The sequence below is a fragment of the Hyalella azteca genome, unplaced genomic scaffold (genome assembly GCF_000764305.2).
Source record: "Hyalella azteca isolate HAZT.00-mixed unplaced genomic scaffold, Hazt_2.0.2 contig399, whole genome shotgun sequence".
Lineage (NCBI taxonomy): Eukaryota > Metazoa > Arthropoda > Malacostraca > Amphipoda > Hyalellidae > Hyalella > Hyalella azteca.
In genome coordinates, this window is record NW_025930751.1 from 350,706 (window position 1) to 378,409 (window position 27,704).

General features: G+C 43.2%; 1 protein-coding gene across 1 annotated transcript in view; it reads left to right on the forward strand.

Annotated features, from left to right (window-relative positions):
- The window catches only part of LOC108670873 (cadherin-87A), a 41,857-nt gene extending 14,378 nt beyond the window's left edge, over positions 1-27,479 (forward strand). The window contains exons 5-37 of the mRNA XM_018158362.2: positions 4,146-4,265; positions 5,973-6,113; positions 6,604-6,796; positions 7,237-7,349; positions 7,525-7,725; positions 8,105-8,362; positions 9,042-9,178; positions 9,976-10,087; positions 10,569-10,733; positions 11,098-11,265; positions 11,950-12,073; positions 12,360-12,530; positions 12,770-12,888; positions 13,295-13,377; positions 13,698-13,776; positions 14,397-14,960; positions 15,868-16,021; positions 16,393-16,550; positions 16,712-16,898; positions 17,488-17,616; positions 18,031-18,140; positions 18,311-18,505; positions 18,750-18,933; positions 19,320-19,664; positions 20,124-20,243; positions 20,762-20,934; positions 22,093-22,268; positions 22,705-22,837; positions 23,433-23,551; positions 24,394-24,501; positions 24,952-25,126; positions 25,296-25,553; positions 26,260-27,479. Coding sequence (XP_018013851.1) covers positions 4,146-4,265; positions 5,973-6,113; positions 6,604-6,796; positions 7,237-7,349; positions 7,525-7,725; positions 8,105-8,362; positions 9,042-9,178; positions 9,976-10,087; positions 10,569-10,733; positions 11,098-11,265; positions 11,950-12,073; positions 12,360-12,530; positions 12,770-12,888; positions 13,295-13,377; positions 13,698-13,776; positions 14,397-14,960; positions 15,868-16,021; positions 16,393-16,550; positions 16,712-16,898; positions 17,488-17,616; positions 18,031-18,140; positions 18,311-18,505; positions 18,750-18,933; positions 19,320-19,664; positions 20,124-20,243; positions 20,762-20,934; positions 22,093-22,268; positions 22,705-22,837; positions 23,433-23,551; positions 24,394-24,501; positions 24,952-25,126; positions 25,296-25,553; positions 26,260-26,442 — 5,655 coding nt within the window. The 3' untranslated portion in view covers positions 26,443-27,479. The remainder of the gene's footprint in view (positions 1-4,145; positions 4,266-5,972; positions 6,114-6,603; positions 6,797-7,236; positions 7,350-7,524; positions 7,726-8,104; positions 8,363-9,041; positions 9,179-9,975; positions 10,088-10,568; positions 10,734-11,097; positions 11,266-11,949; positions 12,074-12,359; positions 12,531-12,769; positions 12,889-13,294; positions 13,378-13,697; positions 13,777-14,396; positions 14,961-15,867; positions 16,022-16,392; positions 16,551-16,711; positions 16,899-17,487; positions 17,617-18,030; positions 18,141-18,310; positions 18,506-18,749; positions 18,934-19,319; positions 19,665-20,123; positions 20,244-20,761; positions 20,935-22,092; positions 22,269-22,704; positions 22,838-23,432; positions 23,552-24,393; positions 24,502-24,951; positions 25,127-25,295; positions 25,554-26,259) is intronic.
- The last annotated feature ends 225 nt before the right edge of the window (positions 27,480-27,704 follow it).

Below are 27,704 nucleotides of genomic sequence, written 5' to 3' on the forward strand. Positions count from 1 at the left end.
GGTGCATTCGCAATTGAACAATATTCGCGTGCAGTCATACTAGCGAACTGCAATATTATGGCTCAACCATGAAGTTCCCTCCATGGTATGATTTTACAGAAGGTCGGATTTCCAATTAAATGTAAGACTTATTCCACTTTTATAATTGATAACTGTTTCTTTTGGACTTTTATACTTCGCCGAATCCTATATCTATATCTAAAAACTTCTCGAATAGCAATTATAAACAGAGGGATTGTTATGACAAGCAATGCACGTACTGTTATGGGGAAAAGTAAAGAAGATTGGCTTGGTCGGTAAGTTGCAAGCCTCAAGATGCAATGACGCCGCTTGCTTGCTGTTGATTATGCAGCCTTCACTGCTTATTTCTTCGTTTGTCTTGATCGTGACAACATTTGCATGCTCTTCCTGAACGATTTCGATAAAAACACCGGAGATCCTTCAAACAACAACTGGCGGCACTCATTTCCAGATAACTTCCTTCAAACTCAATTCCTTCAAACAACAACTGACGGCACTCAATTCATGCACTCAGATTTATGATGTATACAAACATGCATTTCTATTTGACCGTTTTGTGAACATTAACTGGAACGCTAGCATGATCATTTAGAGATACGAGTAAACATGGCACATTTTCAACTATATTAATTTACGGGGCATATAAATAGAATTTATTCAGCTTGCGTAGGCTTCTTTACTGCCCAACTGTTAATGTTGAGCTACTCTCAGTAATACACGAGCCATATACTGAAACATACCGTGGATTATATATGTGATTTGATAGATCACATGTTAATCATGGTGATGATTACAGTCTTCTTAGGTATGGAATTTAGATACGCCAGGCCAGTACAGAGAACTGGAGCCACGGAAACCATATTGCCCGTGGGTTGTATACAGTTACGTGGTTCATGGTCAATTACACGCTGCTGGATTACGATACTAAACTTCTCAGCGCCAGGATATTAATACACATCACGCGGTCATGCTTGAAGCTTCAGAGCGCTTCTTGCGGGAGCATAGCTGACCTTCAGTGTTGTCAGATGTGTTATATAAGCTGCAAAATAACGTAATTTGTAATTCTTAGTGCTAGCTATAAGTATGCGTACGTTATCAGCATAGATGGCACGCAGTCAATTCCTGCGCATTTAACATAATTCGTATTTCATGAAAGCATTTTCTCAAACGACCGGACGCTGTAACTAATACATGGTGTTGACCATGACTCGTTCAATATTCCTCACATTTATAGGCACAATGAGAAGATATTCATTCATAGATCATAGCTATGTCAAAAAATTATTCTTTTTTCAACTTCTAACGGTGCAGCAGTTACATTTGTGTCTGTAGAACGCTCGGCGTTGTACGAGCGTCCCGATATGCGTATGTGGTCAACTCTGCACTGCCCTTATGATTTGTATTGCTGTCTATTGATATAAGTTAGGAGCCATCTTCGCAGGTAGTCCATGTGCGCACGGGTTCACTATTGTTTGGTTCACTAGCTAACTATGATACAGTTCATTGATATATCTACCAATTATGCTTATCTTAAGAACATAACAACTAGAAAGAGTTATAGTATTACATTGTAGTTGAGGTATTGGAGAGACACGTCTCACTCGTGTACACTTCAATGACTTAGCCAGCCATGCCATTGTGCATTGTGCACTAGCTAAAACACACGCTTGCAGTGCGCTCTGGTTGTAAGAGCGTTCGCGCAGAACAAGTATAGAATTTCATCAACTGAAACGCATATCCAAGCATTCATTATGAGAATAAAATTTAGCGTTTTAAACTCATGAAACTTTTTGAGGGATCAACTCAAACCTTTCGAGATCCATATGTAAATTAAAAATTTATTCAAGTCGTCTTTTGCTAAAATCGAACTTGACTGTGTTAAGTCCGCACTCCATTGCTTGCTAATAAATTTACTTCTAACGAGCGAATCGCAGAAAACTAGTAACCTAGTAACAATGTTCATAAGTGCAAGCTGTTAACCTATACTATTTACTCCTAGGTTTTGACTGATTATCTACTGACTTATTAATTTGCTTGGACGCGTTAATGTTAAGTTCCACGTCTCGATTGGTGTATTTTTCTTTCGTCTCACGCTGGCGTAGTCTAGGCTACGGTCATTGCACGGGCCCAATGAAGCTTCACTCTCTTGCGGCTGCGGAAGCAACATGCAGGTAGCGCGTCTGAGATACACCTGCTCGCCCGGCTGGAAATATTGCATCCATGGTTGCTGCGTCTCGGTGACGACACCGACACTTGGGTTAGGGTACAAACCTGCCACCACTTAGACGCTGCGGCTGCAGCCGCTGCATAATTGATGGTAATAATTGTTTTGAAAATTTTAAATAGAAGCAAATGAAATGAAGGAAGACGGTTGACCTAAACATGAAATCACATCACTTATTTATTTAAAGCATCGCTTCGATCAACATACTGCTAGATGAAGTTCATACAAATTTGGAGTACAAATATTTTATTATAAAAGATATAACGTTATATTTTGCTAAAATTTCATGGCTATTCTTGGTAGCAACATACTGATAATTCATAAAGACTGAGATTAAGGCAAATTGAATTGTGTTGCAGCGAGGCTCGAAAGCGCTTCGCTTTCACCGTCGTCGAGCTTGTGTGCAGGAATCTTAGACAAAGAAACTGTGTCCAGTGTTGACGAAGCAACACAAAACACGGAAAACTTACACTTGTCAAACAAAAGTCGGTCCAAGAATTTTAAATGTTCGCTGCATAGAAAGTTAACTCGTGGCAAAAGAAGGCTACCGCAAACGATGAGGCCGCGGCCTCCTTTGCTTCTCCAGAATGCGTCTGAGTTTGAGTTTTGTGGAACAAACGGCCGCATGATAACATGCTTTGCTGACACTTGTTGTTGCTTTTTCGCTGCTTAAAGAACAAACGGACAGAAGTGACCATGCTTTGCTGACACATTGTTGTTAATTTTTCTTCGCCTTGCTATGATTTACGATGACAAGCATTGCTGACACTTCACTGATCCAGTAGTAATCCGTGCCCAAACTAAAGCCTTGTTTAATGCTTTTAGACTAACAGTCTAATGTGCTTTTCCTAAACGTTCACCATTACTCTAGATTGTTTCATTGATAGCAATTCTTCTTTGTGGAAGCTATAAGTGATTTGCTTTATTAAGGTTATTTATGTATGTAGAATATGACAGTTCACTGCTAAGTTGTAATTTCATTCTAAATTTATAACGAGCGTTATTTGCGAACTTGCCCAAAATATTTACAGAACCGAATTCACGTAATTCAAGTATTTATATGTTTTAATGAAAACGGTTACTGTATGTTATTTTAAATGATCATCGTTAACCAATTAAGGCTCGGGCTGATTATTGGTAACAATCACCAGGATTAAAGCAGTGAGTTGGGGGTTCGATTCACGCAACTAGTTGTGCAAACTCTGACAGAAACCGACACTGAGACTGGGTGGTTAGAAATCGACAATTGGCTAACAGAAGCCAATCAAGGCTGGCACTGCTGCTATATTATTACTTTTACTATCATGATTAACATTATTATTATTTTTATTATTATTGCAATTATAAAGTCTGGGTCTATGGTGCAAACTGGACCACGACCTTGAGACTTGCTGCTCGAGCTGCACCGCTCGTAAACGGAGCACCGAGCGCGTGTAGGAGTCCTGATCCCAAGGGCGCGCACTCAATGGCTAATCAATGAGCATTGAGCACATGCAAATATTAAGGCCACCCAATGTTCGCTGGATATTTTAAGGAAATGGGTTATATTATCTTAGAGCAAGCAATTATACAGCATGAGCGTCGGGTCCTCTCAATGTTGGATGTTCAAAATGATCTCTGATTAAATTATGACACGGCGCAGATAAGTGAGGTCGCACATTGGGTCCTTTATGTTTTGCTATATCATTGCATGAACAACATTTTTCAATTGTAAAGATAAACAATTGAAACCTCTTTCCTATTTGGAACATTTATTTTTTTGTAAAAACGTATTTAACTCGTATGTCCGTTGCATGTCCGTTGATACCCTAGCACAGATTTTCGTAAACTCTTAAAAGAACTCAATTAGCATTTAAAGCATCAACATTAAATTACTGATTTTTTTTATTTCACTGTACAGGCGCTGTACGAGGCGTCTGTGGGGGAGGACAGTCCCCCCGGGTCGACGGTGCTGTCCGGCATCACGGTCACGGACCTCGACCAAGTGGGCGACGCCCTCCAGCTGCGCTGCCTGCCCAAGGTAACGCGTGTCATATACTTGAGTCGCCACTCTTACGCTTCACTGGACACTGATGTCTTATTCTTAAGGCGCCACTCTTCCGCTTCACTGATGTCTCATTCTCAAATCGCCACTCTCACGCTTCACTGATGTCTCATTCTCAAGTCGCCACTCTCGCGCTTCACTGATGTCTCATTCTCAAATCGCCACTCTCACGCTTCACTGATGTCTAATGCTTAAGTCGCCCTTCTGACTTACATAGGATCAGACTTACGTCTGATCCTATGACTTGCCAATATCACCAGCGCTCCACTGCAAGTTATTTTTTTGTGAACGTCTCGTGCATATTGCCATTCGTATTTTTAAACTTTCAGTGATGACTGAATTTAATTTTTACTCTGAATTATTCATTAGATGTGTAGTTTTAGTTGAAACAGTGATATGCGATACGATGAAGCGATATATCCATGCTAGCTGTTCATGTAGAATCGAACTTAAGGTGTCGCACACACGATTTCAGAAGATCACGAAAAATTGAAGCGTGTTCTTCGTGCAAGTTTGTTTCGAATATTTCCCACTTAGCAGCTTGAGGAAGATAGCGGTAATGATTACCGCTATCTTACCACAAATGATCTGTCTTGGAAATACGTTACTTGATGAATTTCATAGCTTATAATAAGCTACTTCTATAAAGTTCGCACTCGATGTATACATTAGACTTCTTACACTGGACATCATAGTTAAGATATAACGAAACGAAAGTTAACTGTACTTGCGGAATTCTGATAGGTCGCCTATTTTCTTTGGTAGCAGCTATACAAAGAACGCTAAACATGCAGCCAGTTGTAAGAACTAACCTGCCGTATTGAAACAACAAAAGACGGTTAGGTTATGTCTTGACATTTCACGTACGCGGCCCGCGCCGTAAAGCACACTTGTTAACCTTTGCGTTGCAGCGCTTCAGCGCAGGAACAACGGACCAAATCAACGCCTTGATTTATTCGCGCACTTCTTTTGAATTCTGTTTGCTTTAATTTTACATTAATTAGTTAATGTACGCTTCACAAGTTGTATTTTACGCTTAAACCGTATAGACGAGCTACCTGCAGGAATGCTGTTTGAACAACATGAGACTGTATGACTGGGCCACATCTTAGTTATCCAGATTTTTTCCCGGTACGAGCGTGAAAACTGTTATTTTTAACTCTACTTGTAGAGCACCTTTAATGATAAGTTACAGACACAATCAGTCATGTAATATAATATAAATTTGTGAATATTTCGCGTGGAATTTGTATCAGTGTTGTCGTTTAAATTCGGTAGTAGGAAGATGTGGGACGCAGCTGCCTCTAGTTAGCGCGTGTGCGAAGTCATGCTCCGTGGCTGAGCTATTTTAAATAAATTCACGCGATCAAAATAAATTCGCTCGTTAATTCTGGTTTGATCCTATAGCTGCTCTGAACACGACGTGTGTGATGACGTGTTAATACAGCAATGCTCTGCACCAGTCCGCCAGTGACGACGTGTGTGATGACGTGTTAATACAGCAATGCTCTGCACCAGTCCGCCAGTGACGACGTGTGTGATGACGTGTTAATACAGCAATGCTCTGCACCAGTCCGCCAGTGACGACGTGTGTGATGACGTGTTAATACAGCAATGCTCTGCACCAGTCCGCCAGTGACGACGTGTGTGATGACGTGTTAATACAGCAATGCTCTGCACCAGTCCGCCAGTGACGACGTGTGTTCGGTGGTGCGCGTAGAAGCGTCGTCGCGCAGCTCGTCGCTCTTCACAGGCAACCTCGTGCTGGCCGCGTCGCTGAGCTACGCCCGCCGCAGCACCTACGAGCTCACGCTGCAGGCGTCCGTGAGTTTATCCTTAACTTCACTCATTAAAATTACTAGGATATTGTCCAAATTGTGGCACTCGCTAGCTGTACGCAGTAAAGATTCAGCATTTTCTGGGACATACTGGCTCATAAGTCTTGATAGTATAGTAACATATTTTAGAATTTAGGTGTTCATATTACATTTGGAAACGAATTAACATTTTATACCGTTAATGTGAAAAACCATCAATCTGAATCCAAATTTTTTATCAATATTTTACTCGTGTTACTCCAAGATATGACATTTTTAAACACTTTTATCCTGTTTAGATTTAAGATTGTTTCTCGTAGACTAACAGTTTTCCCTACGCGATCAGCAGGGTCGTCTCTTCAGGACTAAAAGGTACCTACATCCTGTACGATAAGAATGCACGCACCATCGCTCTGATGGTTCGTATGATTGATTTCACTTGGAACAATTGGTTCTATTTCGTAAGATTTATTCAAGTTTGTATGGTTGACTGGCAGGACGGTGAGCTGTGGTCGTCAGCGGACGTGGTGGTCAGGGTCCGCGACGTGCAGAACCGTCCTCCTGAGTTCCGTGGGTCACGGACGGGCGTGATCAGGGAGGACGCCGCCATAGGGACGGAGGTCATGACCGTCCACGCCGTGGACGGTGACGTCGGCCAGCCCAGGGACGTCGTCTACAGTCTCGTCGAGAGTGAGGCGCTGCACTTTAGTTCTCTGGAATATTTATCTCTGGAATACTTATCGCGATGTTTTATTTAGTTATATATATAACGCTTAAAAATATTTGTCTCCTAGAGGTGGCGAATTATTGGGATTTACTTCCGTTATTTTGAGAAAATTGTAAATTATAATGAGCACGTCTATTAGTACGAAAATATTTTTTGTTAATTATGTATTTTTCGAAATTACTTAAAAAATTATTTTGCCTTTCTTGTGTATCTAGCATAAAATTAATCGTCATGTCTCTTATACTGCCTACTGTAGTGTAAGCTCAAATCACAAGTAATTTCCAAGCTTTTTGTATGCAAAACGAACGATTCGAAATCAACTGCTAGGAATCAATTATAGGAATTACGTAGTACAAGGCGAGCACACAATTAATAGTGTTGTGTTTGTGTTATCACGGCGCAGATCCGCACGATTTCTTCCTGGTGGAGAGCAGCAGCGGCGTGCTGAGCACCGCCAGGCCCCTGGACAGGGAGGCGCTGTCCTCAGGGGATGGCGTCGTCAGGCTCATGGTCAAGGTTGGTTGTCCTGTGGCGCCGGTCAGTTGTCTGATGGTGCAGATCATGTCTCTAGTAGTGCAGGCAAGTTCAGTTGCCAACCCTGATGTCAAGTTATCGAGCACTAAATATTATTTATTGTATTAAATATTATTGCACTATATCGTCATACACTAAATTGTTACTTCATCAACAGGCAACAGAGGTGAACGATGATGGCACGCTAGCCAAGGACGAGGAGAGCTCCACGACGACCATGATTACGGTGACCATTCGAGACGTTAACGACGAGGCACCGAAGTTCAATAAACGCGAGTACAGGACGAGCGTTCCTGAGAACGTCGCTGACGGAACTCCTCTAGCCCTGCTGGACATTCTGGTCCAGGACACGGATGTGGTGGGACTTGCTCCTGGTAGCTGTAATATTCGGGTGTATAGCTATTGATTGTAGTAGTCATGATGTTGTGGATGCCATTCAAGGAGAAAAGTCGCTTAATAGGGAGAAAATACAATGCTAAACTAATATTTTGCGAATTGATTCAATTTGCTTTATCTCTCTAATGGAAACATAACATCTGTCTAGATATATTATTTTAAGTCAACACTTGTGTAGCTCGTTGAGGTTTATACTCAGGCACAAGTTTGATCATGTTTAACCTCTCACGAGTTCCTTAATTTATTGTCTGCATTTCAATTTATGCATCGTATCATTTATATCCTCTTCTTGTTCCGGCGCCATTTCCCACATAAACACCATGACCCACTTGGCCTGGCAGGGCTCGAATGCGGTGTTCGGCCTGAGTCTCTTGGACGCATCAGGGAAGTTCAGCGTGGAGCCTGAGGTGGCCGCGGGCTCTTCCTCCGTGAGCTTACGAGTCGCCAAAGGTCCTCTGGACTTCGAGAACCCCAACGAGCAGAAGTTCATCCTGCTGGTCGTGGCCACCGAGACGCTCACTGAGGAGAAGCTGTCGTCCACCGCCACTGTCGTGGTCACGGTCACTGATGTCAACGACAACGCGCCTGAGTTTGTTCAGGTCAGCATTGCAAAACGGATATTTGTTGAACGTATGTACGCTCAGAGAAATGAGTGTGACTTTGTCCAAATACTGATGCACTGTTTATCCTTGTGCGGGTCATCCTGAACCATTTTGGCCCGCTCTCTGCTCGTGTTGTGGGTTAGAAATGTGTCAATATTTGGATAATATGATCCCTTAATTTCCTGAGAGCACGTAATGCCGCTGGATCTGTAGGCTGAAACTTTTCGTGTTCCCTCTAAAATCTTATAGTCAAGACATATTTTTGGATTGTAGTTTGAATAGCTTTATATTAACTAAACGTGTGTTAGCGCAATGACTCCATAACATGAAAACATGTGCTTGTAGTTCAAATTGAACTCGGACCACAACTTTTATATATCTAAGTTTTTATTAACATTTGTAGTGTGCCCTTGCTTTCATTTCCACTTAGACTTTTTATTACAAATTGTACGGTATTGCCGTGTTTTGCTTTTTTTGGCTGCTTGAGCATTTTCATGTTTGTGTATAGTCTTTTATCTTACAAACAAAGCTGGACACATTAATTCATCTTCATAATCCCATTTAGAAATAGAAAATTTGCCCACGTTAACCCACCGCGAGTGTTGTGCTCATCACAATTGTGAGGAGTGAAATTTTAAGGCCTCACCTCACAATTTTATTTCGTGTACCTCACCAGGACGCGTACACGGCGAGTATCAGCGAGACGGCGGTGCCGGGGTCCGTGGTGGGGACCATCACTGCGCGGGACCGGGACCAGGGGGTGCTGGGCACCAGCGGCATCGTCTACTCCCTCAGCGGCAACGGCGCGGACAAGTTAGTTATTTAAGTTACCGCCGAGTGAACACAAACAAACAAAACACACAAAATTTAGTTTGTGAACGAATAAGTTCGCTGAGGAAACGAAGTGTCGTGTGTAAAACTAGTATAAAACAACGCTTGTGGTTCTGACCTTCAGCGGTGACAAATTTATGTTTAGTGAAACATTTCATTAGTGAAGCACTTGCGCGAAATTTTTTATGAAAATTGCCATCAATCCTCCAGCGCTATAAAGGATCTCATTAAGGTCGTTTATTTTTTATTCTAATTAGCTGCTTGTCTCATATTACTTATGGCTTAAACCCTAACTTTAAAAAGGAACGAGTGGTTGTGCGGATTTTTAGGACGCTCTCTTCCCTCGGCAAAAGAGCTTCTCTAATAGTAATTATACCCTCTTCGGATTGCATAGGTATAATTGTACCCAAATTCGGCACGAGTATAGCGGTGTAATATTGTGCAGTCTGACAAAGGTTAGAGAATTAACAACCCTCCATCCCGCAGTGACCATCAATTGATCATTTTGATTCGGACAAGGGCAGCCTTGTTGATGAAAACGAGCTCCATTGTCATTATTTAGGAGATCTTGCGACTTAGTTTGAAGTCCTTCTAGCCACACCAGCCGACTTCCTTTGTTAAGGCGACGATGGCCCCTTACTTACCCATGACTCCACTTGAGCGCCTTGACTCACTTGAGCGCCTTGACTCACTTGAACGCCTTGACTCACTTGAACGCCTTGACTCACTTGAACGCCTTGACTCACAGTAGCACAATAACTCACTCGTATGGGTCTCAGGTTCACGGTGCACCCCGAGAGCGGCGTGATCACCGTCGCGGACTGCGCCACTCCGGGCGCCGGCGACTGCCTCGACTACGAGACCCGCGACACCTACTTCCTGTCCCTGCAGGTCTGTCCCTGGTGACACCTACTTCCTGTCCCTGCAGGTCTGTCCCTGGCGACACCTGCTTCCTGTCCCTGGCGACACCTACTTCCTGTCCCTGCAGGTCTGTCCCTGGCGACACTTCCTTCCAATCCCTGCAGGTTCACGCAAATGTGGCCGTCTTTTATGATGACAATTTGCCTTGTTCTTCAAAGTCTGTGCTAAACTCAGCTTCAAAATGCAATCAGCGTTATATTTTTTGCTGGACGTAAATCGAACGGAATTTCGAAGAAGGAGGAAACCACAGCGTAAATTATTTTATTATTATTAATATTATTATCAAATCAGCACTTCCTTTCTCTCTTTCATTGATGTACGAGTATCTAATTTCTCGGATTGAGGTCCCTGACGCATGTTTAATGCTAGATCATACTCCCTACTGAGGTTGAAGAAGGTGAATTTTCACATATCGAGTACAAGAGGAAATGTTAATCAAATTCTAATGTAGGCAACAGACAACGGCGGAAAGCCCGGCCAGAGTCAGAGCCGCGTGGTGCCTGTGAAGGTTTCGCTCACGGACGACAACGACAACCCGCCTGCCTTCCCTCGGCCGCTCTACACCAGCGCCATCGATGAGAAAGCTCCTGACTTCGACCCGCCCCTTGTGGTCAAGGTGATGTCCTGATAACTATCGTCTTATGCTCGATATTCTTACTGCTTTTATTCAACTTAGATGAGAAATAGTTTCATTCTCCATAGTAGCAAGAGCTGGTAGAATGTGTCTTTATGGATTATTCTGTAGAATGTTGAAACTAATTTGCTGTACTTCGTCTTGTCAGTTGTAGGGGCTTTATTCAAAGCACATCTGCTAATTTTTGTCCACCCACACGTCTTTTTTTTTTTTTGTCCACGTGAGTCTTGCAATTGTTGCGGATTCGATTTTTTCATGTACTATTAAACGCTCCGTCATTGATAAATCAGAAAGTCTTAATATTTTTTAATAGCAAACTGATGTACTAATGGCTCATGTTGTGCAGGCCGTGGACCCAGACAAGGTGTCACGCATCACATACAGTTTAGTGGGCAGCGAGGCGGCCTCGCTCTTCAAGATCAACTCGCGCACCGCCAAGATCTCTCTCGCCGACCCCAGCGCGGGACTCGACATCTCCGACCTTCCCTCGGACACCATCTCCCTCGTGGTCCAGGTGAGGGCTAGGTACTGTCCGACCTTCCCTCGGACACCATCTCCCTCGTGGTCCAGGTGAGGGCGGCCGTCCGACCTTCCCTCGGACACCATCTCCCTCGTGGTCCANTATAAGAGACAGGGTGAGGGCTAGGTACTGTCCGACCTTCCCTCGGACACCATCTCCCTCGTGGTCCAGGTGAGGGCGGCCGTCCGATCTTCCCTCGGACACCATCTCCCTCGTGGTCCAGGTGAGGGCTGCTGTCCGACCTTATGATGTATGATGTTGAATTGAGGGAATGAATGCTGCTCGCTGGCTCGTAACGAAGTCCCGTCGCTTCGTGGAAATTACTCTTTCTCTTCAAAATTACATTATTAAATTGTTTGAAGCTGAGACAAATCATGTGAAATTTATCTTGTGTGCAGCTAGCTGCAACATTCAATTAAAGGACTGTAAAACTCCCAGACGCATGTCTTGGTAACCTTGCCACGTTCACTAGGCATGAAATTGCCTACAATAAATTAATAAAACCAGTTGCATTTGCCTGACGATAAATTATTGCGACGACTGCAATGACTTTCCCCCTAATGTAATACGTATTTTATTGACGCTAGACCTCGATCGTAAGATGTCTGAAGCAAGAAGTATCACCACTGCGCTCAATTGAACGTATACTTTATAATAACGGAACCTCTTATTATTCAGGCAAGTGATGGCAAAGCGACGTCACAAACTGAGGTGCGGATCAGCGTTCGCGATGCCAACAACCACAGCCCAGTGTTCTCGCAGGAGCTCTACCTGGCAGCTGTACAGGAGACCGCGCTTGTTGGTGAGGCATCATTGTAGCTAGTATGTCTATGTTGTGAAGTGCAATGAGATAATATCTTATCGGTAATTTGTAATTTTTCATGTTGTGAAAAGAAATGCCAATAATCTCGATAAAGCTATAACAGGCTGGATCGTTTGTAGATGTCAGTACTGCGAGGCCGTTGAATTAAAATCTTACGTTACAGTTTGTCTCCGACTTGACATAATCCTGCTGTCAAATATTGTTGATTAGCATACGAGCAGTTGTATCGTGAGTGTGATGGTTAGCTGATGAGTTTGTGCCGCAGGGAGCGCCGTGATGCAGGTCCAGGCGACGGACGGTGACGTAGGCGACAACGCAGCCATCACCTACAGGATCCAGCGCGGCGCCTTCCAGGACTTTGATCTGGACCCTGGCACGGGCGTCCTCACCGTCGCCAGGCCCCTGGACTTCGACACTAGAGAGTCCTACAACATCGGTGCGTCATTAGACTCAAGGGCTGCAGATAACGGCTATTACTTTAGCTCTGTAACTTGTCCATTTTCAACGTTTGTTTTATCGGTTCAACATTTTTAATCTCAGTTTGCATACAAATCACGATACTGCATATTTATTTATTCAATAAATTGTGACTATGAATGACTAGCCTTGTATAAATAGTTCCAGTAATAACCTGTAAGTGTGTTCCAGTGTATTAATATCACGTCTCTCCAACAGAGGTGCTTGGCGCTGATGGCGGGCGACCACAGCGCGTCTCCACGGCCACGGTCACGCTCTCAGTCGTCAACAACAACGACAAGAGCCCTAAGCTCACGCCGCACACGCAGAGGGCGCAGGTACGAGCGCTCAATTGACTTCCTCGTGATTAGTTCACTCAATTGAGCGCAGAATTAACTACTTTGAAGTTCTTCATAGTGCGAATGAGATCAGCCCATGAAGAATTTGACAAGCAAAAGATGCGCATAACGCCTTTCCGTTCAAATATTGGCTGGTAGCGGTCATACCCTCTAATCTCTGTAATATTTTGTGTTGATATTGCCCTGGAATACTCTTATAAGCAACTTAAATAGTTCATTAATGTGGTTTTTGGCTCCTCATGACTCCACCATATAAATAAAATAATAAATTGAAAAATGTGTCGTAATTTTTGCAACAAAGCTTCAGTGGGATTTATCTTTATGATATCTCTGAAGTTTATTTACATTTTTTATTTTTTTACTAAGTATGTTTGGTGGCCGTCAGGTTGCAGAAGACGCTGAGCCTGGCTTCGTGCTGCACACCATCACCGCAGAAGACCCTGACGTCGCTGAAGAACATGGACTCAAGTGAGGCTTCAAATCATTTTAAGGACTTAAACAGTACGCTGGGTTCAGAGTCGCAATTTCTTTCTGGTTCAGTACATATATTCTAAAATGTTCTACCGCATTTAATTAGTTTATCAATTCGAGAGAGTTAAGAAATTCAATGAATATTCGTGCAGAGTAAGGTTCAACCTTACTATCAACCTCTCACGCTCGAACTCTACTAACACTCTTCACATGATTATTATTGCATTTAATTTGGAGTATAACTAACTATATTTATGATAATGAGTAACATGTATAGATAGATCACAAAATAATGTACGATATTTGCACGACTTCAGGTATCGCTTGAGCGGGGTGCTGGCTGCGGTCGACGGGGACGGCCGGCCTCTGGACCCGCAACTCCTGCCTGTCGTGCAGGTCAGCTTAACTTCTAGTATTTTTATTATTATTTCAGAATGAGCCTACTTATAGAATTTAGCACAGTTTTCTACAGGAAGGTGCAATTGAATTCTCATTTTTATTAGCTGCTACTTAGGTTTCTTTTAGGTTTTTTTTTGAAGAAGTTTGTTCAATATTTCGCGATTTCTCCAGTCAAAATAATACACCTAGTCTCATGATTTATGATGAATACCCGTGAATTGGTAGACTTGAATCCATGGATAATTTACGATATCAGGGTCAGTCGATGACGATCAAACAATTCATATTAAATTCACTTGAACTTGCTTCCATTTATTGATTGGATCTGAATGATCGCACGCCCCCCTATCATTCAATAATTTTTTTCAAGTACGGTACCGCATCTCCGTAAAACTTTGCCTTAGGCATGAGAACAGTTTAACTTCCATTCAAATTTAAGATTTGTTATGTTAATAAGTCATGGATATTTTATGTTGTGCGTGAAGATTAGTTTCAAATGCTCACTGCTTGGGTTATGAATTTGATGTTTAATTCTGTGCAATCTTATCAATTTGATCCTATCCGTTACGGAGGATATTATGAATAACCTTCTGTAAAAAACTTAAATTCTATCTCAGTCGATGTTCGGAGTGAACGAAGCGACGGGCGAAGTGTACATCACTGGGCCCCTGGACCGGGAGGTGGTGACGGAAGTGACGCTGGGGGTGACAGTGCAGGACGTGTCCGCCGTCCCTCCCCAGAACGGTCACGGTGCCCTCGTCATCACAATCCTCGACGTCAACGACTTCCCTCCCATGTTTCCGCCGCCCTGGAGTCCGGAATCTCAAGTAATCCGTTTGCAAATCCCTGAGGAATTACCGATCGGAAGCGTCGTTGCCAGCATGGAGGCCACCGACGCCGACTCTAACATTGGAGGCTACCGCCTGACTGTCGTGTCGCCTCCCGCGTCGGTATCACGCCCAACTGATGTGAACGGTGATGCCAACACGACACTCAGTGATGCCAACGCGACGCTGCTGGGGGAGGAGACGTCGCCCGTGCTCGCTATAGACGCAGCGACTGGAGTGGTCACGGTCAACGGGCGGCTGGACTACGAGCAGCAGACGACGGTCGAGTGTCTGGTGGAGGTCGTGGACACCGGCCTGCCGCAGCTCACCACCACCGCCTCCCTCATAATACAGGTAGTCACTTAGCTCTAATCTAATACAGGCGGAATTCGTTCAAATTTTGAAATTGATTTGCACTGTTTATACAAAAAATGAAGGTTTCATTGAAGACCAGAGAGTATTTCTTATTGACAATTTTCTTATTATTTTTCTCGATTCGGCGAATTAGGCTCTTGATAGGAAGTGAAAATCCAAATATCAGGTTTCCAAGGGACATTTTATTATTATTAGAAAATTGTCAATAAGAAATACTCTCTGGTCTTCAGAAAATTGTCAATAAGAAATACTCTCTGGTCTTCAAGAAAATTGTCAATAAGAAATACTCTCTGGTCTTCAAGAAAATTGTCAATAAGAAATACTCTCTGGTCTTCAATGAAACATGCATTAAAGAGAAAATTGTCAATAAGAAATACTCTCTGGTCTTCAATGAAACCTGCATTAAAGAGAAAATTGTCAATAAGAAATACTCTCTGGTCTTCAATGAAACCTGCATAAAAGAGAAAATTGTCAATAAGAAATACTCTCTGGTCTTCAATGAAACCTGCATTAAAGAACAGCTTCTGCCAAACTACACAAATGTTCGAACTAAAAATGAAGTGCACCGTAAATTATCATGGCAGTTTTCCGATCCATGCATGATATCGTAACGATCGGACGATACCGAGTACATTGTCCTGATCTTCAACCCTTTTGTTATTGTAGGAATAATTACATTATGAAAAGGCTCGTTGATTTGAATTCCAATAGTATAAATAAATTCACACCCGCAATAACATTTTCCGGGAGGATTGATTTATAGCTTGGGTTTAAGGATAATCTTATAAAACGAGGTCTCGCCTTCATAAATAATTAATTTTGATTCTATCCTGAACATTTCTGGGCCAGCTCGTGGAATTTGTTGTAAACAATTGTTCTTTGGCAGCTGGAGAACTTGAACGACGAGGCGCCAGAGTTCAGCAAGCCGTCGTACGAGGCGAGCGTGGAGGAGCACGCTGCCCCGGGCACGAGCGTCGTGCAGGTGCTCGCTGTGGACCGCGATGTGGGCGAGCTCGGCAGGGTCCTCTACGAGATCACAGGTGACTCGTAGCTCCTGTACTTGGGGGTGCGAGACCCGAGATACCTTGAACACGAATAATTAATTTACTCCATGAGTAATTGTTGTATTCATGTTGAATCCTTTTGTTTTAAATATATTCCAAGCGGTATTAAATAGTTACGATCCGTTTTTTCACTGCACATCGTATCATCACAACAGAGGTCACGTGGATTACATATGTAATCCACGCCTACGAAATTTGACCGTAGCGAAACTGACTGATTAGGTTACCAGTCTAATTAATTTTTGCGGGCGACCACTGCAGGGTTAACCTGAAAAATTTTATTCCTGCAGTTTAGGAGTATAAGTTTTTTTCCTCACATGTGGTCTCACCAAGTTTCTTGCCACCAGGAGCTGACGCGTCGCTGCTGAGCGTGTCGGAGAGCGGCCTGGTGAGCGTGAGCCCCGGGGCTGTGCTGGACCGGGAGAGCAAAGACCACATCGCCCTCAGAGTCGTGGCAAGGGACGCTGCTCCTCCTGGACAGACTCCGCGACAGACCAGCGTGCCGGTACGATGCAACACTGACTGTGGTGTTTCAGCATCACTTTTAATGTCACTGATAGACGTTGGTAGTCCGCATTTGATAATTCACACTCAAGCCTCACTCATTTTCAACTGAATCAATAATAACTTATTACGTTATTTAAGCCATTGATTATTACCTTGCAGTTGTTGGTGCACATAAAGGATATCAACGACCACTCACCAGTGTTCAGCCAGCGCGAGTACAGAGCGGCGGTGGTGGAAAACTTGCCACTCGTTCCCCCCGCGCCCATCTTGCAGCTCACGGCGCACGACGCCGACGCCGGCGACAACGCGGCTATTGCTTACGCCATCACCGGCGGCGACCCAACCGGTGACTTGTGCTGTTAATATCTAGGGTTAAGTTTAGGTATTAAGTTTATTTGTACATGAATTACGTTTATGCCTGTGGTGACTTTACTGCTTGTGTCATTCCTTTGCGGGGTTGAGTTTAGGAATAAATTTTATTTTTTAAATGGAATGCGTTTATGCCACTGGTGACTCCGCTTCTTGTGTCATTCCTTCTTTGGCTCAAGTTTATCAATTAAGTTTATTTAACCCGAAATGCGTTTGACAATTGGTGACTTGCGCTGATGACCATTCCCTTTATTGTCAAGTTTGTATATTGTATTTATTAGTAAATGAAATGCGTTCTGCTTGCAACAAATGCCTTGATGTCTAATAATTTTCTATCGGTAGTTTATTAGGCGAAGTTTGATAAAGTTATAGAAATTTTACTCACGTTGTTTAGTTTATGGCTGCGAAATCGCCAAAAGTTTTCAAATTCTGATTTTCCGAGTTAATTTGATTCTCGTTCTGCGAACTTTATATCTAAAAAATTAGTCGTATAATATCGGTTGACCATAGGCTGGTCATGTAATATGGATGTCATGTTATTATCTCTTTCTTTCTCATGTGTTCAGGGAAGTTCCGACTGGATGCTACGAGCGGCATCCTGTATCCTGCCAAGCCCCTCACCAGGAACTCGGAGGGCGCCTCGCCCACTGCCTCCTACAGCCTCACCGTCACCGCCACCGACCGTAACGGCACCGGTGAGTCTTGCTCTCCACCGACCGTAATGGCGCCGGTGAGTCTTGCTCTCCACCGACCGTAAACGGCACCGGTGAGTCTTGCTCTCCACCGACCGTAACGGCACCGGTGAGTCTTGCTCTCCACCGAACCCTCACGACGAACTCCCTTCATTGCTGCCTCAAGCATTTGCCAAGTGATTGGCATCTTTGCTGAACGATCATTAGAATTATAACATCACATTTTGTATAAATATTTTTTGGCAAAATTACTGGGACTTTCTTGAACACTGTACCATTGAATTATAGCTTTAGTATGTTTTTATGTAACTTAGCGAAAACGTCGTAACGATTGTTTATAGTGTTTGTTATCCAAATTTTTCCTTGAATTGTGAAATAATTTCTTAGTTTCAAATGTTAAAAAAATTGTGTTCTCAGGCCGCACGTCGAGTGAGGCTGTGGTCCACGTGAGCCTCCTGCCTCAGAACCAACACAAGCCGCGCTACATCTCCCCTGCCAGACCCAACCTCACCATACAAGTGCCCGAGGTGAGGAGCAAACTCCATACGCACATCTCCATCTGTTCTCCATCCAAATATCTCCATTGCCAAGTTCCATCTACACATCTCCATCTGTACTTAATTTACTAATCCTAAAATTTTGTATTTATAAACCTTAAATTATTAAATAACTAACTTGATTATATCTGTCTGGTGAGAATGTGGACGCTCCTGTGGAGGTAGCGGTGCTGGCGGCCACAGACGACGACGTCGGGGACAACGGTCTGGTGCGCTACCACCTCCGCGTTGGCGACGCCAACGTCCAGCAGACCGACAAGTTCTCCATAGACCCCAACACCGGACGCCTTCAGACCCGCGTCGCTCTAGACCGCGAGGACGTCGAGAAGTACGAGGTGAGTTTGGTCTCGATTTCCCTATCAATTTAGTGCGAGGTTAACCGAATTCAATAGATAATTGAATTTTGTGATGAAAATTTTATTCGAGCGTTGAACTATTCAGTGTTTGACATAACTTGATAAGCTGACCTCAACAATATGCGCATATATCAGTATTAGGAATTACATTATTTTGATCAGGAACCATTCGTGCTAGTCTCTCCTTGACTAAGCAATACGCAACTGTGACAAATTTGTTCAGTTGTTGCTGGTGGCGAAGGACCAAGGTACGCCCATCTCGTACGAGACGCTGCGTGTGCTCACCGTCGTCGTCAAGGACGAAGACGACCACCGCCCTGAGTTTGTGGGGGGCGATCAAGCCCCCGGGCAGTTACCCACCTTCGTGCTCAGCGTTCCTGAGAACAGGCCGCCAGACACTAAAATTGGTGAGTATAAGTGCGTAGTCGGCTTGATATCCTAATATGCCAGCAATTACGGCTGCTAAATTATTATGTAGTCTATAGTTTTTGACAGTAGTTCATGAGTAGCCTTTTCTTCTTGGTTTCTGGTGCTAAAAAATTGCTACTGAAAACATCCATCCCAAGAACAACTACCAGGACTAGACGTAGCTATTCGACCCGAAATGAAGAATCATCTCATTGATTAATTCATTTCTTTTGTTAAAACTTTTACTCGCTATGTTTGATCAATATAGTTGAATTTTTAGATGGTAGAATATATATGAACTCGAAGAATAAATTCACGATGAAATCATCTCTAGTTCACCATACCATATTTAACAGATAAATCCTAAATAATAATTCCCACTCAGGCCGCATTACCGCTGTGGACTTGGACGCTGACACGAACGCGCAGGTTTACTACCACATCGTGGAGTCCGACTCTGCAGACCGCGGCCAGTTCTACGTGGACAAACTGCACGGGTTGTTGTACGCCTCGGTTGCCCTGGACCGTGAGCAGCGTAGCAACTACTCGCTCCTCGTGGCCGCCACAAACTCGCCTACGCTGGACCCCTCCGTGGCGGCGGCGGTCGCTGCCGCCCACCGCAACCAGACGCTGCCCAAGTACAGCAACGGATCACTGGCGCGCGTCCGCATTCTCGTCGACGACGAAAATGACTCGCCGCCTATGTTTGCTAAGAAGGAATTCTTTGCTGGTACGTGGCGTGGATATATATTGAAGATTTATTTTGTTTGATGATCATTTTTGGGCGAAATGTTCTTTTTCCAACACAAAAGAAATCAGGTTTTTATATAGAACTGACGATGGTACGGATAGTGAGGTTGAAGTCACGCAGTATTGTGATGGCTTCAATTTATTAAGTCCTCCTCATCGGCTGTCAGGGTTCTTTATAGCCTCTGGGCTATAAATATGATTGATTATTTATTCTCGCGCCTGTAACGTATAGCCACTGATAAATAGATGCATGTTGTTGTTAATTTGTTACATAAATATTTTTATATTGTAGAATAAAGGTTCAAGTCCTCGAGTTGAGGATGTTTATTGCGGTAGATAGTTGCGCGAATTCAATTCTGCTCGGCTGCTGTGGACCTACCTATCACCGTGACGTATCAACAGGAATATCATCTAGGTAATCACCCTGACATATCAACAGGAATATCATCAAGTGCTGAGGTCGACAAGCTGGTGCGGGTGGTGGCAGCTCGGGACCTGGACGCAGGAGTTAACGGCACCCTGCGCTACACCATCACCGCGGCCAACCTCTACAAGCCTGGTGAGCCAATTATTTTTCATGCTATGAAGTTTATTGTAACTTTTCTATTTTCTTTCATACAAATCCACCTTTCCACTCAGAGTAATTCTAGTTTCATAATTATTTACGCTATGCAGTAAATGGAGGCAGTAACTCAAACATAAAAATCTTTCCTCTTCCCCATAAGCGTTGACTTTTTGCCATAACTTTTGATCCTAGCTGTTAGCTGCTGCATGTTAAGTTACTTCTCGCAATCAACTCTTCCGGAAGTCAAATCTCAACAAGTTCGAGCTAACTGAATTTCTCAACATTCTAGATCTTGTTTGAACTCTTGAAAATTCTTCCCTTCTCTACCCGAGCGCAATTGTTGAATCACACTTAAAGAAGTGAGTGGGACTTCGTCCAAATAACGGTGCACTTTTGCCATAGTGTAGGATCATCCTGACCCATTTTATCCCAACATTAGGGCTTATCAGGATCACGTGCTGGAAGTGTGTCATCATTTGGACAAATTGACCCCTTAATCTTGTTGCTAACAGGCGAGAGCAAGAGTATTGGGTCGCTGGTGCCGCCGCCGTTCAGAGTGGACGGGGCGACGGGACGCCTGGTAACGGCGGCGCTGATGACGCAGTACAGGCAGCACCGCTTCAGGCTCGAGCTCCAGGCCAAGGAGGAGGCGCCCCCACACCGCTCTGCCACCACCTCCGTCCATGTGCGCCCTACACTTGTATTTGCACGTGCACATATAGAATAGAATAGAATAGAAGTGTCGGCACTGAAGAAAAAGGCCCATGGCCTGTTGCCGATTCATGAATTTTTCGTGACTTGATTCACAAGGGATCCGGCCTTAGGAACCCGATCTTTCCATAGCTGACGATTGATTCAGATAGCTGCTGGACTTATTGCCTGGTTAATAATTTGCTAGGCATTTTAAGACTGAAAATATGCTATAATTGCACTCATATTCTAGGCGTGCGCTTTTGCTTCCTATTCTTAAGATCACACTGTCAAGTCGGTTCACTAAAAAAATATATTCGTTTGTGTTTTATTTTATGTTTCAATACTGAAATTCACGATTTCTTCAGGAATTTTTGATATTATTATCAGGTTTCCAGGTACTTGGTTATAGAATGAGAAATAACTTGTTTGACATAATTTGCTATGAGTTCACTGTAACGGTGTTGTTAATTCTATGCAATTTTGTTTTTATGCTGCTTCATTGCACTGATGATGTAGATCAAATCCACTGCGCAATGTATCAACCAAACATTAATTAATTGAGCTTCTCTGAGTCACTGCATCGTGACATGGCAACCTCAAAAGCTGCGCTGAATTATTAAGTCAAAAATTCATAGCCTTGATAATACATCCATTATACGAGTGAGTGCAGATCTCGAGGCAGCGTTTACACTCAACCCTCATTCGTTACGCTTGGCCCTATAAAATTCTACGCTTTATCTACGAGCTTCACGTTCTACTCTAAGTCCTCGAAAAAGGAAACAATCCAATTAATATCTTTTTCGAGGTAAATTCTTATGAGTTTCTAGATGGAAAAACGAAAATTCGCTGCTAACTGATGCTTATATGGCGCGTCGGCTGGCGGGATCTGACCGCTGGTGCTGATAATGGCATCGAAGTAGCTCATTTGTGCTGGCAGTTCAGTGGTAGTTTTTTGAAGCATCCTTCCTTTGAAATCTTCACTCCTGCATAAGAAAAAGGCCTCTTGTCACCAACCCATATACGACGTTGACGTTATTGCAGTAATGGGACCACCAGAATCAATTCAAAATCACGTATTGTTTATTTCACTTTGTAAGCGAGTACGAGAGCTGAAGAGTTCATTCATCAGACTTGTTATTTAATTGTTCAGGTGTGGGTGTGGGAAGCTGACCAACTGGTGCGTGTGGTGCTGTCGCAGCCCCCACACGAGGTGGCGCTGCAGCAGGAGGCCATAGCCGACATCCTCTCGCAGGTCGCTGAGGGTACCGCGGTCGTCGATGAAGTGCGCTACCACGTCATGCCTGACAACACCGTCAACACAAACTGGTGAGGTGGTACCACTTGGTGTTCGTGCGTACATCATACCATTGGAAAATAGCAACTGTGAATATTATGGAGCCCAACAGGGAGATGGTGACGGGATGGCAAGTTTTAATAATGAGGCGGAACTGCGAGTCGTTGTCTTGAAGAACCGAGCTGTCGAATTCGTATGTTTGTACAATTATCTTGTCTGTGACGGCTGAAACTGCTGACAAAATAGTCGCACGAGCGAAGAAATGATGAAAACAGCTGGTGTAGAATTGTCGGGACTTCAAACTTAATACGTCTTCCTTTGTCCCTCAAATCGCTAAATTTTTATCAATCTTTTGATTTCGAGCATGTTAGGTTATCACGAGTTCACGTATAACCTGCGCGAACTGTAGGTAAAATATGTTGCTTGCCTATGTATACATCTCATGTTAAACGTTCTTGTCTATTGCAGGACGGACATGTTAGTGCACGTCGTCAACAGCAGCGGCCACGTGCTGGCCATCGATGACGTCCTCAGGCAGATGGACAGAGGCTACATGCAGCTCACGGCCCCGCAACACAACTTCACCATCAACAATGTTTATGTCAGTAGCACTTCACCATCAACAATGTTCGTGTTAGTAGCACTTCACCATCAATAATGTTCGTGTTAGTAGCACTTCACCATCAATAATGCTTGTATTAGCGAAGGCCTCTGCGAACCAGAATGTGCTATTGTCTATTGGTTGATTTGGATTCAGTTGTATTATTCTTCTATATTTCGTGTATTATTTCGACTAATGATGGAGATTTTTTTATGGATCTTGCTATTTGATGTAACAACAATCGGTACGTGTTCGAGCGCATGTGTTGCGGTTTTGCGGATCATATAATTTTAAGTTGAGAGCTTTCTAACTATATCACAGCGTGAAGGTATATCATGTCGCCCTAGGAGTATCAAAAAATATATTGTAATTTACGCAGCTATAATTTCTAAATTGCAAGATATTTCTCTTACCGTTTGGAAAAATGCTCACAAGTTTTTCGTTATTTTCTGCAACCGATGAAAACATTTCTTAAATTTAAGTCTAAATATCAATGTCACATGAAAAATATGACGTTTAATATATATTTCAACATTGATTTATATAATAATAATTTTAATATAATTATTGAAGGCACTAAGATGTTGTGTTGCAGCCTGCACTGCTGCCGTCGACTGCAGGGACTGTGGACGTGCGTCTGGCGGGGCTCATCGCCCTGCTGCTGGTGCTCTTCATCGGCTTCATTAGCTTCAGCGTGGTCTGCTGCTGCCTCAGGTTGATACCCAATTTATATCAATTCATTACATTCTAAATACATTATTACATTACTTTATTTAATTATATTATGCTACAACACCTCTACAGAAACCTGCTTAACGATTGTTATGTTTGTTCGATATAAAAATCATGTAATCTTTCATTTTGTATGCCTAGTGTACTTCATTGCACGATCGTATTATCTCACATCTGAGACGATATGTGTTCACTTCCGCTGAAGATTTTTTCTCACAGAAAAGTAACGTGCGCTAGATGTCAGTTTTTTTAAATGAAATCCCAGCTGTCTTTAACTGCGACAAATTTTCCAACCTAAGAATTCATTCAGTCGGAATTATTTAAGTTTAAACTGTGACGAGTGACGACTATGCTGGACAGCGGAATGATTTTGACCAATAAATTCTTCATGTTTACATCCGCATCGCTAACCACCTTTTCAGTGTCCAAATAATGAATAGTAGCTGGAATAAATTTGGCTGTTCTCTATATTTTCTTTTTGAATTCCCAAAATATACAATGAGATATCAACATTAGCCCGGCCGCAAGAAAAATTTAGGCCTAGACAACTGGGTGCTAGTGAGCCATTTTCTTCTGATGGGCTTTCTGAAGCCCATCTCTCTTCCGCCTTCTGAGCTTACACGAGAGAAAATAGGAATTTTCAAGGAGATTCCTTGCTTTAGGCTCCGAACTAGAGCCGTGTTCTAGAGCGGTGTCTGACCGCACTCTTTGTGTTATGAAATCAACCTTCGTTCCTAATTCAAACAAGAACACCTCAAAATAATTTAATATATTTTGCTATTTATACCGCTTGTAAAAGACAAGTGTTGTTATTTGGTGTGCAGATATTGGGTGATGGGACCGAGTGCCAAGTCGCAAGAGAATTTGCTGAAGCGCGGCTTCGAAGACGACATCGGCATCAACAAAACGGAGAATCCTTTGTGGCTTGACCAGTGAGTTACTGGCAGCTGAGGGCCTGCAGTTGATGACAGATACAGAGAGTGTGTGTAATAAATAATTTGATTAGGACCAGTTGTATCCTGGTGCTTGAGCTTCCATACTTTCCGGGTGGAATAAAGTTTAATGCAGAAATCAGACTATCAAATTCGTTTTTGCAACGTCAACTCACCTCACGAGCCTCTATATTAATGCCCTGCAGCAACGCGACCAATAGGTTGCCCATGCAATATATTTTCTCAAGTTATTCCAAATCAAACGATGATTTCAAATAAAAAGCTCGTTTCAGAGCTTCATTGGTCTTGATACAAGCGAACAAAATAAAACCATTGCAGGCTAAATATTTTATTTTGTACAATCTTGTCTTCAAATTGTGTACCCAGCATAAATGTCAAGCAACCGCCATAAATCACGCAACAACGAATTTTTCGTTGATCTTCGCACAGGAAACTGAAGCGGTACGAGGAGCAGGAGCTCTCGATGCATGTCATGAGCGAGTTCGATACCACGGCTCCTCCGGGCGCCATGATGGCGATGCCGGATCCCGGGGACCTCCATCACGGCGTCACGCTCGACGCTGAGTGGAACCCTGACCGCGCCAGCCGCCTCGACCTCACGCAGGTGCACATAAGCAATAATTATTAATATATTAGCGTGCCGGCAGATTTATAGCTTCTTGTGCTGCTGTCCAAATTGCAGTTAGTTGTTGTTTGCCTCTACCTCAGGTATTTTTATTATTGCTATTCACCTATCATTCCCTTCAAACACTCACAATGCCACTTAATTGCAGATGGACTGCCAGAGCAACACATACGCGACCATCCAGAAGTCGCACGGCGGCACCATCCGCTCCATGAAGCTCAGGGGGCTGGCACCTGACGATGACCTCGCCATGAGTGGCCGCCACCTCGACCAGTACGACTACTACGCCACGCTCGAACATTTGCGCCGGAGTGACATGGCTGAGCGGGGCTCCGTGCACCAGATTCCCGGGCCCAGAGTCCCGGGGGTGCAGACCCCGCGGACGGCCTTCAGTAACGCGCTCGAGGTAAACTTTGCACTGCAGCTACGATTTTTGTAAATACCTGGTGACCTTTCGTCAGTAAACTTGCGTCAGTTTCTGTATCGTCAGTAAACTTGCGTCAGTTGCTGTATCGTCAGTAAACTTGCGTCAGTTGCGGGGTTGTCACTGTTTGCGTCTGTATTTTTCGCTGCTAATGGTATATTTGCCACATTACCCCGGCGTCGGTAATAAGTATTTGATGCTGCACTGATCCTCTTCAAATTGTTTTTTGTGGTTGATAATATTTGTGGTGGATTGACCAATCTCATTACCGTATGTTTCTTATTTAATACGTGATTCCCTTTTTTCTTGAGTTTGTGGACTGGCAAAGACTGCTTAGAATTGAAGCGAGCTGTATAATCTCAGCTGCCGAAGTTTCTTCCTTTGCCTTTATTTTATCATGTGTGAAAACCGTTGTTTTGGGCGAGACCATTAGCTGAATTTACTGGTGTAGTGAACGTAAAAATTTACGCACCTCACCGTTGCTTCTGGCATGATAATTGTCTGCACCATCGTTGTCGTAGATGAAATAATTGCTGAATTTATCTTTTTTAGGAAGCGATTAATATCAGAACTTATTGTTGTTTGTCACGAAAATTGTGTGAAATTTCGTTGCTCTAGCGAGATATATGGCCGAACTTACCTTTATGTGGGCAAGATAATTGTCATAATTAACATTATTATCTTACAGGGCCTCGAGTTTACCGGCTCGACATTCCAGCCTCCTGACAGCGGCGACGGCAGCGGCGGGGGCGCGAGCTTCGCCAACAGACCTCTGCCTCAGGAGCCCGGCATGGACGGTGCAGCGCGCCCTAGAGCAGCTCTGCGTACTGACGAGCGCGGCCAGCCCATGCTTGTTGCTGAGCTTATATGAGGAGAGGGCTCATATGAGGAGTGTGGGGCTCATATGAAGAGTTTGGAGCTCATATGAGCAGGATGAGACTCTTATGAGGAGGATAGGGCAGAGCTAACCGCCTGCTGAGATTAAGCTGGATCGAATCCCTCATTTTTTAATTAATATTTCAGACTATCTAATAATGTTTATTTAAAGCTGGATAATGATTTAGGTAATTTCTACGTGTAATTAGGGAAAAGTTACGTTATATCAGAAAAAGAGTAAAGGTCCCAGGAAAGTTAAAAAACTTACATGACGACTTCTAAAACTGCAGCTTTGCGGACAATAAGTTTTACTCTAGACCCGGACTCTCTTCCCATTGTGCAATAAATTACTAGGTTCCGATAAATAAAGCTTGACGAAACATTTCTATAAAGATTTTTTAGTCATTAATAATATTTTTATATATTTTTTGCGATTGGGACTGAAATGAACTGGTGTGTACGGTTCTTAGGGAACACTTAGGTACAGATAATTAATAAATGAATCGACCTCCTAATAACATCAACATTTGTTTAATGAAAGTATGGATTGTAATAAATAATAAATGCAGGCTCAGACGTGGCATTATTAGCAGCGATAGGTTCTCCCTGACTTCTCGCTCGTCTAAGTTTTGCTAGAATAAGTGAATATGCAAGTTTTCGGCGCGCACAAGAGACTTCCGTGCCGTAAATGTCCGCGCAGTTCTGTCGATCAGGATGAAGTGTGCTTCAGATATAAGCTATTGGCGGCTACTGACCCTTGCTATGCAGCGGTTAATAAAGCATGTGGTCAAATATTGCTAATTAATTTATTTTAAACTACAACGACGTATTGATGCCCCGCAATAGTCATGGCTCAAACCCTCTAATTAGATTCATTGCTATCGTACATGAATGCAATCATTCCCCGCGTGTTATCCCGCCACAGATGTGGGCGGGACGCTACGTATAATGTAAATCTATGTGCATGTACTAGGTTGTAATTTACTCATTTAAAATGTACATATAATTATCGTTAGTAAATAATAATTGTTATTGTTTGTCTATTATCCTTGCTATTGCAGGACTGATTTCTTGATCGTTCGATGATTATTGAATCCGTGTTCATCCCAGGCCAAAATTAATCAACTTTCGATCATAATAAAATTACCACTAATAAAGTTTTGTTTGTTTCGATTTTTCTAAGAAAATTACGTTCAATTAATAACTGAAACGTTTATTTCAATTCATGGAAGTCTGAACTTTTATTTCTTTACAAGT